This window comes from Myxocyprinus asiaticus, chromosome 2, assembly GCF_019703515.2.
Source record: "Myxocyprinus asiaticus isolate MX2 ecotype Aquarium Trade chromosome 2, UBuf_Myxa_2, whole genome shotgun sequence".
NCBI classification, from domain to species: Eukaryota; Metazoa; Chordata; class Actinopteri; order Cypriniformes; family Catostomidae; genus Myxocyprinus; species Myxocyprinus asiaticus.
The window spans coordinates 67,284,275-67,297,643 of NC_059345.1; the positions used below are offsets into that span (position 1 = coordinate 67,284,275).

General features: G+C 35.2%; 1 protein-coding gene across 12 annotated transcripts in view; it reads right to left on the minus strand.

The window, feature by feature from the left end:
* The window catches only part of LOC127454472 (receptor-type tyrosine-protein phosphatase delta-like), a 590,598-nt gene that overhangs the window by 109,336 nt on the left and 467,893 nt on the right, over nucleotides 1-13,369 (minus strand). For 11 of the 12 annotated variants that reach the window (XM_051721784.1, XM_051721752.1, XM_051721766.1 and 8 more), the window contains exons 11-12: nucleotides 10,716-10,904; nucleotides 4,649-4,759 (exon numbers count right to left, since the gene is read on the minus strand). In XM_051721784.1, coding sequence (XP_051577744.1) covers nucleotides 4,649-4,759; nucleotides 10,716-10,904 — 300 coding nt within the window. Of the gene's footprint in view, nucleotides 1-4,648; nucleotides 4,760-6,871; nucleotides 6,890-7,442; nucleotides 7,452-10,715; nucleotides 10,905-13,369 lie in introns of all 12 variants that reach the window. The other variant, XM_051721794.1, reaches the window with a different exon arrangement.

Below are 13,369 nucleotides of genomic sequence, written 5' to 3' on the forward strand. Positions count from 1 at the left end.
TTTATTTATACTAATTGGTCAAATAACTCTCAGAATGAGCTAAGAATATAAAAACAAGTATATGTATGGATGTCTGTACAGTTCCCCTATATAGAAAGTCTGCAAGGTTTTTTTTACACTGACATGCCTATGCTTATGCTTACACTCCTATGTCTCTACAATGAAGACAGGACGTTCAGCATTTTTTGTGCAAAGCACCGAAAAATGAGGAAAAGATCACAGTTTTGAATCGCACCCTTCACATAATGAATTACAATTTTACTGTCACTCCTAATTATGACAAACATATAAAAACATAATTTTGGTTGTTCATGTAAACCGCATGACTGAGACCTGCACATCAATCCAACCGCATGGAGAATTTTCAACACATTTCTGATGATAGTCACTGTTTTCAGTGCAGCATTTAAAAATGTACAGCTAAACGTCTGTAAGATGGAACATATTTTACTGATTATGATTATGAAAATATGGTTAAAGTCAACATGAAATCAGAATTGACACTATTAACTTCAATACACATTCCTGTGTATTTTTTAAACAAAAAATGCCTTCATAATGTTTCATCAAAATGTAATAACTTGCATTGGCTCTGAAAAGAAGCCCTCTTATTTTTCACCATACAATCAATTTCCAATGGACAAAATCAAGTCCCACCCTACATTTGTTGAATATTGTTTCAGAAATGTGTCACTTTACAGAAGTACAACGGGTTGTGAGTGCAATTTCATGTTGACTTTAATCTAACTAAAAATGACATTGAAGGCAAATGTTCCACCATAAATTAATATCAGTCAACATTTTATATTTATACATGTGGGTGATTCTTCAATTTGGGGAACTTTTGACTACTTGAAATCTGGAAAAATGTACTTTTTTTTAATTCTTTCATCAATAAGCGTGTTTACATTAACAATACTACATCAGTTATGCTGTAATGTCATGTAAGTGCCTTCATCAGATTTGTCATTCTATTAACAAAATAAAGAAATAATATTTTGAGGTAATACAAGTTAAGCAAAAAAAGAAAAGAAAAAAAGATTGGTACACCAATTAGTACACATTGTTTTTGCCCATTATCCTTTTTATACATAAACTGTGAATAATTGATTGTTTCAGAATTAAAATGATAAAATAATCTGTTAATGCTAAAAAATAAAGCTACTATTACAACATGATGTAGACATCTTAAAATTAAATCACACTTCTGATCTTCAAACTGTCACTTTTCAATTTTATGACAACCAAATATAAACTTTTTTGGGGAAAACTCTATTGTTCTCTGAATTTCTTGGCTTATTGGTAATTACAGCAGTATTGGGTACATTGATATTATATATGTATATATAAATGACAAATTATTTACCAAATATTTATATTATTTAATATATATATATAATATTTAACATTATGATATATACAGTGCTGTGGAAAAGTATTTGCCCCCTTCCTGATTTCTTCTGTTTTTGTGATTTTTCATACTACATTGTTTTAGATCTTCAAACGAGATATAACATAAAACAAAAGGCAACCTGAGAAAACACAAAATACAGTTTTCAAATATAGAGTATTGTGCAAAAGTTTTAGGCACTTGTGAAAAATGTTGCGTAGTGAGGATGTCTTCAAAATAATGACAAATAGTTTTCATTTATCACTTAATGTCATACAAAGTCCAGTAAACATAAAAAAGCTAAATCAATATTCGGTGTGAACACCTTTGCCTTTAAAACAGCCCCAATTCTCCTAAGTACACCTGGACACAGTTCTTCTTGGTTGTTGGTAGATAGGATGTTCCAAGCTTCTTGGAGAATTCACCACAGTTCTTCTGTATATTTAGGATATCTATTGTCTCAATTGCTTCTGTCTCTTCATGTAATCCCAGACTGACTCAATGTTCAATGGTGGGCTCTGTGGGGGCCATGACATCTGTTGCAGGGCTCCCTGTTCTTCTATTCTAATCTTTTCTATTTGCAAAAGTAATGTTTGGGAGTCTAAATTCATATTTCCTATTGACACACTAAAGCTGAAGATATAAATAACCATCTTAAGACAAATGCTTTTGAGAAATATATAAGTGCCTAAAACTTTTGCACAGTACGGTATATATTTTTTATCAAAGCACAAAAGTTATCCAACACCTAGAGTATATCACCCATGTGAAAAACGAACTGCCCCCTTAAACTTAATAGCTGGTTGTGCCACCTTTAGCAGCATCAACTGCAACCAAACACTTCTGATAACTGGAGATCAGTCTTTCACAACACTGTGGTGGAATTTTGTCCCACTCTTCTTTGCAGAACTGCTTTTGTTCAGCCACTTTGGAGGGTTTTCAGGCATGAACTGTCTATTTAAGGTCCTGCCACAGCATCTCAATCAGGTTCAAGTCAGGACTTTGACTAGGCCACTCCAAAACTTTAATTTAGCTTCTTTTGAGCCATTCAGAGGTGGATTTACTCCTATGCTTTGGATCATTGTCTTGCTACATAATCCAGCTGCGCTTGAGCTTCAACTCACGGACTGATGACCTGACGTTCTCCTTTAGGATTTTCTGGTAGGGAGCAGAATTCATGTTTCCCTCAATTATTGCAAGTCGCCCTGGCCCTGAAGCAGCAAAGCATCCCCACACCATCACACTACCACCACCATGCTTGACCGTAGGTATGATGTTCTTTTTGTGGAATTCTGTGTTTGATTTAAACCAGATGTAACGGGACCCCTGTCTAACAAACAGTTCCACTTTCGACTCATCAGTCCACAGAACATTCTCCCAAAACATTTGAGGATCATCAAGGTGTGTTTTGACAAAATTCATATGAGCCCTAATGTTCTTCTGGGTTAGCAGTGGTTTTCACCTCACCATTCTTCCATGGATGGTATTTTTGCCCAGTGCCTTTCTGATAGTGGAGTCATGAACAGTGACCTTTATTGATGCAAGAGAAACCTGCAGTTCCTTGTATGCTGTTCTTGGCTTTTTTGTGACTTCCTGGATGAGTTGACACTTTGCTCTTGGAGAAATTTTGGAAGGTCAGCCACTTCTGGGAAGGTTCACTACTGTGCCAAGTTTTCTCCAATTGGAGATAATGGCTCTCACTGTGGTTCTTTGGAGTCACAGAGCATTTGAAATAACTTTGTAACCCTTCCCAGACTGATGTATTTCAATCACCCTTTTCCCTCATCAGTTTTGGAATTTCTTTTGACCTTGGTATAGTGTGCCGCTACTGGGCGAGACATTTTAGCCAAATTCATGTTGCTGAAAAAGTTCTGTTTAGGTGTTCATTTGATTGAAGAGGGCTGACAGTAACCAGGCCTGGGTGTGTCTAGTCCAGCTGAACCCCATTATGAATGCAGTTTAATAGATTTGGGGATTTAATCACTAAGGGGCAAATACTTTTTCACACAGGCCCAGTTGGTATTGGATAACTTTTTTTTATTCAATAAATAACATCATTTTAAAACTGTATTTTGTGTTTACTCAGATTGTCTTTGTTTTATGTTACATTTTGTTTGAATTTTTTAAACAATTTAGTATGAGACATACACAAAAACAGAAGAAATGAGGATGGGGCAAATACATTTTCACAGCACTGTATATATTTTTTAAAGTTCTTTCGATAAAAAGCACAGTTAAAATGTTTTTTTATTTTAACACTTTCATTTTTTTAAATACAATTATTCAAGAGGGGAGGTTAAAAAGTAAACATGTTCTTTTGATTGTCAGTTTTTGGGGTTAGGTTAGATTAGAAAATGTCTCCTAATTGAAGAATTGCCCATGTACTGTTACATTACAGCTTTTAATACATATATTGTATATTGTGCAATTAAAAGACTGCACTAAGGAACAGTGAATTAAAATAAAGTAAAATTATAAGCATTGAATACAGTGTATTTTTGGCTTAAAAGCCCTTTTTTGTCCCAAACAAGATTAAATTGTTTTTATTTAAATATAAATATAAAAATAATTTAATCCATGTTTGCAAGAGAAAAGACAGAAAACTGTATGATCATATGTTTGCTGTAGAAAGGAAAGAGGTTAAATCATTCCTGTTAGCTTAAAGGTGGAGTAAGTCATTTTAATCCAATACACTTTTTTGTCAAATTCCATGAATATCTCTTCACGGTCTGCTAGCCGTTCCTTCTGTGTGTGCGCTGAAAAAAGATCAGGTGTTTGTACACAGCCCTGGCTCTGTAAATGGGAAAATAAACAAAGTGGATTGGACCTGATCCACACAGCACTATTGCACATGCATGAATTTGCTTCTGAAGGAGCACTGAAGGGAGGGGTGTGTTTGTTTGGCTGTTGAGTCTTTCTCAGGAATCGCTTACTCCACCTTTAAGGGTCAATCATATTACCTACACAACAAGCATTCAAGTTATTAAAGATCCACACAATAAAGGTTCAATCAAAATCTACCAAATCCAAATAAAACAAACATCAAACAGGCAGAAATTCAAAGTGGCAACATTGAATGCAGAAAATAAGAAAACGAGTAACCAAAGTAATGAAAAAACAAATAAATCACCTGCTATTTGGCCCAATTTGATTCAAATTCATGATTGCTTTCAAAATTACGTCTTTTTTTTTTTTTTTACTTTGCATCTCATTTTAATGTCTTTGTTGTTTTTGTTTATCACCGTAAGCAGTTCCTACCTCTGACGTATAGATTAGCGGGTGCGGAATAGCGCGTGCCGTCGTTGTTGGTTGCAACGCATTCGTACTTCCCCTGGTCCGATTCCTCGCTCTGTTCAATCTGCAGCGCTCCTGTACAGCAGGAAAAAAAACATGGAGCAGCAAAAATAATTACAATAAGAACAATGAAAACCATCAAACAGCCTTTCCTCAAATACACGCTAGTTCTTTCGTGCTATTTCTCTTTCTTACTTCCTTAATTGGTCTCCGAACAGGTCGGACACAACAAAAATGACTTCCGCTAAAGCCAGTTAGCTTAAAGACGGAGTATCTGACTGTCGCTAAACTCAAGTTTAACCCTGAGAATCGACACTTGCAGGCATTGCATTGGCAAGGTTCATATAGACTTAAACAGTTTATGCAAGCTAAGCTCCAGGAAGCTGGTGGGGTAGAAATGTTTCCCCTTCAAATGTCTATTGCAGTATTTCATTCTCTAGGCCCCATGCATCACGGGAAAGCAATTTTATAATATTAAATGCATTTTATGATTTTGTCTGGAATGGAGTAATTTCGAGGCGCTTAACTGCACGCTGGTCTCTCAACCTAAATAAAGTTTTCTGCAGCAGTTGCATTTAGAATCAGGCCTAGAGAACAACACGCCCAATACTACAGTAGATATTTACCAGGGTGAACAGAGAGCAAAACTTTGCATTATTAATTATCTTGACATTTTACAACCACATCAATGGAGAGGAAAACATACAGTACAAGATACATGTTGCAGGGTTTCTAAAGGCACTTAATTGTAAGTGTAGTAACGGTTTAGAAAGCAGTCAGAATAATACTAATATTACTATTAATTTGAAGATCTATAAAAGGTGGTGGGGGGAGCCCTGCAATATTTTAACACATTTCACAGGACTGTTTATCATGATAATGAGTGAAAACTGCAATACAGCAGCATATGACTTAAATAAAAAAAGGTTTACAGTATACAAAAGCAGCATAACAGGGAGGAACAATTAAAAAAAAAAAAAAAAAACTCATTTGGGTTATAGAATTTGGTAATTCATTCATTCAAATTAACTGATCAATAAAATGGCCAAGACTTCAAAAGGTAGAAGTCAGTAAAAATTGCAGCACTTGACAGAAAAAAAATCTGCTGCTTGAGTGGTAAAAAAGACAAAAAATCTGTTGGTAGAATTATCGTTACCAATACATAACCCTCTTATGACATGCAAATCTTTCCAAAGAACAAGAAATGTGTGTCGGTACAACTTACAACCTTTTGACAACCCTTAGCTGAAAAATAAAATGCAATGGGATTAGAGGTCAAAATTCAAAACGGCTTCTGCCAACAAGAAAGCAACCAATCACTGCCATAGCTTATGTAAAGCTACAAATGACACCCATAAAAATCCACCAATGGGATCAGCAGTGTGGTGTCACATGACCCAGGGAAAAATGGCATTTTTTTTTTAATGCATTGGCCGCCTCGGTCGCCTCTGCCAGACTCGGCATTAGCTTTTCCCCAACCCTGAAGAATGAAAAAATCAAAACGTCAAAAAGGAAAACAGCCCTCAACCCAACAAAAGCAAGAAGGAAAAACAGGTGGTGGAAGGAAAAAAGCACCGTAGAAACTTTATCAAAAAAGTAGTTGTTGGGCTTTTTTGAGTTGGTTTTGTGTGTGTGTGTGTGTGTGTGTGTGTGTGTGAAGGGTACAGGTAGAGAAAGCAATGGAGTACGAAGAGTTAAAAAAAAAAAAGAAGTTTGTAAAGATAGAAAGATGTTTTTTGTGGGGGGAAAAATCGTGGCAGAGAGGTCTTCGGCGAGTCTCCTTCATCTGGGCTCATGTGCGTGCTGAACAAGAACAGCTAAGGGGGGGAAAATGTTTGGCTGTTTTAGTTGGACGAAAAAGGGACACATGATCTGCTATGGCCAAAAAAAATAAAAACAAAAAAATGAAGAAGAAGAAAAAGAATACACGGACAGGATATGCTTCTTTGGGCTGCAGTAAGCATATCGCAAGTCGGAAAGAAAGGCTTTTTTTGAACTCAAAGAAACAAAAGTAAACGAAAAGCGTTTAGGCAAAAGATGGTGGATTATGGATGAGGGAGGGAACGTAACGGGACACGGGGAGGGTGTAGGGAACGTGGCGGGGGTGTAGTATGGATGCAGACAATGGAAAGACAGCAAGAATGAATTTAGTCATTCATTCTGTGAACTTGAGTTCAGCACTCTTACCTCTTATTGGTGTACCACCTGGGTGGATTATATGAATGCAAATAAGATTAAGAAAGAAGAATCGTTAGTACGAGAAGAGTGCCTGGGCGCTCTGGAAGAAGAATCAAATGAGCTTTGCTTTGTTTTCTTACAGACTTCATTACGCTACAACAGGAAAGAGAGACTCAGATAAACACAGGGCCATTTGCCTCTTGTGGAAAAAGCACAGGAGTGAGCAGCATTTGTCACTTTAGCAACTTTTACAGTGGATAAAAGCACAAGGGAGGCCATTTTCAGATCTTGGAGGGAATTTGAGGGGGTTTCTGGGAATGATACACTGGAGAACCTTTCAGGAAGTGATGTCAGTGTTGGTACTATACAGTAAGTGGGTGCGCTAGTGAGTTTGCGGTCCCTGACCAGGTGCTCGTGTGGTTTATTAAAACACAGTGTGGGTTTATTACGTGTGTGTGTTAGGCTAGCTCTAGCCGTCTAGCGGCGTTAGTAAAATGCATGCCATGCATTTTAACAGTAGTTTTGAGAAACATGGAGAAACATTAGTGGGAGGGATGTGTGCTCAGTACTACAAACTTACCAAAGGACTCTGGAGATTTTACAAAAACAGAGAGAAGAAAGACAGCATAGAAAATATGATTATATTCCTTAAGTTTTGCCTTTGTGACACACTTAAATGACTCTATTGCACAGGAGAATGACTTGCGTACATGTCAAAAGAGTGAAAGGTCACACTCTGCTAGGAAGTAGCATGGACAAATCAAGAGAAATTACACAGAACAGAAGAAAAAAACAAAAACAAAACAGGACTAGGGCGGAGCGTAAAACTCTCTCCGAGAGCTACGATCAAGAACTAGCTACACTGAAAAAAATGATTTTGTGGTAAATTTAGTTTTCTACATTGAATAAGATTTAAGCGTGAACTTGAAAATATTAAATAAATTCTACATTCAAACATGTAAAAATGAATGCTCTATTTTATAAGTACATATTATTCATGATTGTTTGCTATCTTTACAATGCATCACCATGTATCAATCTTCATTTTTATTCGCTAATTTGAGCAAATTTCACAGGTAAATAAATTATGCACATTTTACTTAACTTTTCAAAGCTTGTGTTCCCAGCAAGCAATTAATGAGCTTGCATGGTTTCACTGTTTGCAAGTTTATTTACATTGCTTTTAATGCTGATTTTTATGGTTACATTTGGTAACTTCTTGTTTTTTGAAGTCTGAAGTTCATTTTCTACTCAAAATTACCTGTTCTTGATAAAACAAAAACCTTTTAATTGTTATGTCATCACGTTTTGCCCACCCAATTTTGAGGTCCGTGTGAGCAGCTCTGTATCTTGTTTCTATCGCCAGTAAAGCAAGATGGCGTTGTCTAACATACCACATAGCATGCATTAAGCTTTCCTGTGGAGGGCTTCTGTATGTCATGTGGTACATATATTAATACGGAAAAATGAGAACTGTTCTAATAAAATGCTCATTTAACCCTATAAAGCTGAGTGTATCAATATGATACACAACGTTTGACGGCTCCTGTTTCATTCTCTGTTCAAGCTGAGCCAACAACCTATGGTATGTAAGTTTCACATGTTTATGGAACCATCTAGTGGTTATTTGTGAAAAAAGTGGTTTCAATGTTTATATCGATCTATTTAAAATTAAAAGTGACTCTTATGTTGGGGTAAATGACAGATTATTTTAATAAAGTAAAAGTGACAGTAATTATTATATTGTTACTGATATTTTAAAATGAATATTTGCTGAATATAAGCAACTTGTGCTTGATTAAAATTTTGTATATTATCTTATCAAACGGGAAAGGGGGGTGGGTGGCTTTGAAATCCATGTATCAAATATGATACATCAGACTTTTGAGGTATATCTCTCAATCACCATTACATTACATTCATGCCCACCAGAAAAAAAGATACATAGCTTTGAAATAACAGAGCTTTGAAAGTTCTGATATGCTTTTATAAGATATATTTAAAGTGTGAACTAATATTTCTGTGTATTTTCATATACGCAGACTGCTCTGTCATTATAAAGATCTCATTATTTTACATTACAAGCTATGATGATGTCATCTTACCCTGAGTCCCTGAGACCCAGCGAAAAATAAGTTTTACAATTTCCCTTTTTAATTGTCAATATAGTGTTTGGTGCATAAAATACATATGATAAAAATTGTTTATTGAAAAAATAATATTTTATTCATATTATATTTGATGTGCTGAATTGAACTGTGATATATTTCAGTCTATATTTATAGACCAAGGAGAGGAAGTTGTCATGGCCAAACTCTCAAAAATGTCATGGTAATCATGATAATGACCTTTAAAGGCTAAGGTATGAAATATGATACCTAACATTTTTTACGATTTCTTTTTATAGTTTGTCTAATGATACTAAAAACTGTTTAATGTAAAAAAAATACATAATGTTATGAAAGTTATTTCATATGTCAGGCTTTACAGGGTTACATTTTAGTAAATGTACATCAGATTTGTAAGAAAATAATACAGTATTAACTGAAAATTAGTTACTACTGAAAAGTTAAATTGACTCACTTTAAACAATATTATGTGAAGTGGATTTTACTTAATTTTATACCATTAAAATATACTTTAAAAACTGTGTGCAAAAACTAGCTAAATAAAAATTAAGTAAATCTTATTTTTTTTCAGTGTAGTTCTGAAAAACCGTGTTACTATTGTTAAACGAAAAAATTCATTAATGATAAATTAAATTATATATAAATATATATATATCGGTAACTGAAATAAAATTAAAAACATAAAAATACAAAATACATTTTCATGACTCAGAATTAACTAAAATAATGAATTATAGTTTTAGCTTTTGATACACAGGTTATCACAATTTGAAACCTTAACAACCCGCCATCATTAAACATGAAAATGCCACTAGATGGTGATAAAACTTGACAGACCTGAGGAATTTAATGGCGTTAAACATATTTAAATGCTGACAGATAACACATTAACTTTAGCAACCCTAAAATGCTAAAACTAAAACAAAATACAAAACTTTCTAAAAAAAAACTCAAATTAAACTAACTAGAAAACACTGAACAAACTAAAGAAAACAAACTAAATTGAAAGGACAAATTAAAAAATATATTGAAATTATTATAACTCTGCAAACACTTCGCAGCAACTCAACCAACATGGTTAGCATAAATACAAACAATGCGATAAACCGCAATCAAAGAGAAATCAAGCAACATCTCAAACTCTACTGCAGCGCACAATTCATCGGAAAAAATCACTTGTTCAACAATCGACTTTTGCAAAACAGGGATTACATACACACAGGGATGGACGTCACCATTTATGCAGTGTTTGTTTTCTAAGTCATGAATACATGTGTATTAATTGCTATTTGCGACATGACATGAACAGAATCGAAAAAAAAAGAACTTTGATGATTCTTTTGCTAGCGCTAAATGAAGCTAAATCTTCATATTTACGTATTTTGGGAGGAAAAACAACTGTACATGAAGTAAAAAAAAACAACATTTATTTATTTATTATGCATGGTTCTGCTGCTCTTTGCGACTAAGTGTTCAAATGAAAAACAAAATCAAGCCCAATTAAAGTTGGTCAAAAATGCAGTCATAGCAGTGAATCATGGGTAATAAATTAAACAGAGACACATCACACACAGAGGGGACGTCATTTCCTACAGGAAACCAAAAAAATCTCCATGAGACAGATGTTAAAAAGACAGAACTCAAATGGAGGGAAGGACAGAAACAGCTCTTGCTGTTTTGGTTGGTTCATGTAGAGCGTTGAGTAGGATTCAGTGCTACGTTACCTGATCGCAGCTGTTTGATTCGCCCGTTGTTGTTGGTGGTGTTGACGGGGAGGAAGTCTTTGAACCAGGAGATGTCTGGATCGGGATTGCCGCTAGCAGCACATAGCATGGTGGCGGTCCGTGTGCGTTCAACCACCTTTAGCTGAGGACCCATGTCTATGGTGGGGAAACCAGGGGGCAGCTGATCCTCTGAAATACAGTTACACACAACATGGGTATCGTCAATTAATGAAAAATTGAAATTAATTAATAATTTCGTAAACTAAAATAAGGCAAAAATGGCTCAAACTGAACATGTGCACTATATTACAAATGAAAACTAAACAGAATTACAGAGGACATTACTTCAGTTTGCATATATATACTGTGAATAACACCTAATTATTATAATTTTTTATCTGTAAGGTCCTGCAATTTATAATCCAAAGCAATTTATTAACATAATTTATATATAATTGGTGTCGGCCGGTCAAACATACTGCACACCAAAACACATATGCTTACACACAGATGAAAACAGATGGTAGTAGTGTTTTTCACTAGCTAATTCAGAATATTTTGCTTTTACACTGAACTTTGTGCAACCTGTCCACCATAACATTATTTTTCTAACTAACTCTAGACAGCATCCAACCTCAAATCCCAACAAAATCACGTTTCATCACACGCCTAATAAAAACATTTAATCAGTGAACCGGACAGTTAGTGCACAGCAAACAGGGTTGCAGATTTCAGAAATTTCCTTGAAATGATAATGAATAGAATACAACAAGCATATAGTAATACATGTTATGTGGTATATTTGGTATTTATTTGCGATATATGTGTGGTATATCAGATGTGGAATGTGTGTGTTTTTTTTGTTTTTTTTGAAGAAAATATGAATTACTTAAAGCAGATGCTCCCAATTAAAATAAGCCCAAATACAACGTAAACCGATGCATAGATACTGAGGTAATCTTTATAGATTACCATCATTTTCCAAAGTATGAAGTAATGTAAATGCTTTCACTACAGGAAAATGCCGTTCCAGTGTGGATGAGAGGCATAAATGTAGCAAAACCAAGGCGTTTTTCAACAAAAACGTATTGTTGTGGAAGTGGCCTTATATTCAAGTGTGACTTCATTTACGGAAAAAAAATGGTAACTCAACCAACCACAGTTCACTTTTTGTAAGTCGCGTTAAGGGGCAGATACATAAATCTGAAATCAGTGACACAATAATAAGCCAGTGTGCGGAAAGTGGTTTGTTCACTGAGGTCTATATTTTACTTTATTATTAATAATAATAATAATAAAATGTATTTTATATAGCGCCTTTAAAGAGGTCTCTCAAGGCACTTTAAATACAAAGGAAAAATAAAAATTAAATAAAACAAATACAGAGCTTAATACAAATGGAAAACATGCATCTCAAAACAACTAATGACAAAACAATAAAAGATATGATTTAAATTCACTAAAAGACTGAACTTCTCTGAGTTCTGAGAGTAGAGAGTTCCATTGTTTCGGAGCATAAGAAGAGAAGGCCCTGTCACCCATACAATAAAAGAGTCTGAGGAACAGTTAAAAAACAAGATTTAGAGGAGCGGAGATCGCGCTTTGGGGTGTACGGGGTTAAAAGCTCAGACAAATATCGGGGAACCAAACCATGCAAAGCCTTGTAGGTAAGCATAAGAATTTGAAACTCAACACGAAACCTGACAGGGAGCCAGTGCGAGGACTCCAAGATAGGAGTGATGTGATCACTTGCCCTGGCCCTAGTCAGGATTCTAGCAGCCGAGTTTTGCACATATTGCAATTTATTTAAAGTAGATTTTGAGACTCCAGCAAGGAGAGCATTGCAATAATCGATGCGAGAGAAGACCAAAGTATTGATCAGCTTTTCAGCCACAGAGAATAACATAGGGTGCAGCCTTGCAATGTTTCTGAGATAATAAAATTATGTTTTAACAGTATTTTTTACATGTGGATCAAATCACAAATTTGCATCAAATATAACACCCAGATTTTTCATTTTTGTTTGAAGCTCCAAAACTGAGCCCTTAATGGACAGAGTCAAGGAGCCAGCCTTCCGAAGCTGCTGAGGAGACCCAATAAGCATAACCTGTCTTATTACTGTTAAGACAAAGAAAATGTTGAGTCATCCAAGTTTTATCTCAGAAATGCAGTTTGAAAAAAAGGTGTCTGCCAGATTTTCACCAGGTTTAGAATGAATGTATATCTGTGTGTCATCTGTGTAGAAATGATAATTAAGACCCAGTGATCTTAAAAGCTGACCAAAAGGAAAAATATAAATACTAAAAAGTAAAGAGCCCAAAATTTAACCCTGTGGGACACCAGAGTGGACTGAACCAATCTCAGACCTGTAAACACCTAGAGAGATAAACTGCCTACAGTCAGAGAAATAGGACCTGAAACAGTTTAATGCAGTACCAGAGATACCAAAGAGAGATTCAAGATGGGTGAGTAAAACAGTGTGATCAACAGTGTCGAAAGCAGCACTAAGATCAAGAAGGATGAGAATAGAAAAAGAGCCTGAGTCTGAAGCTATTAACAAGTCATTAGTGACCTTGACTAGAGCCGTTTCTGTACTATGACATTTCCGAAAACCAGACTGAAATGGCTCAAAATGATCATTGACAATGAGGTGA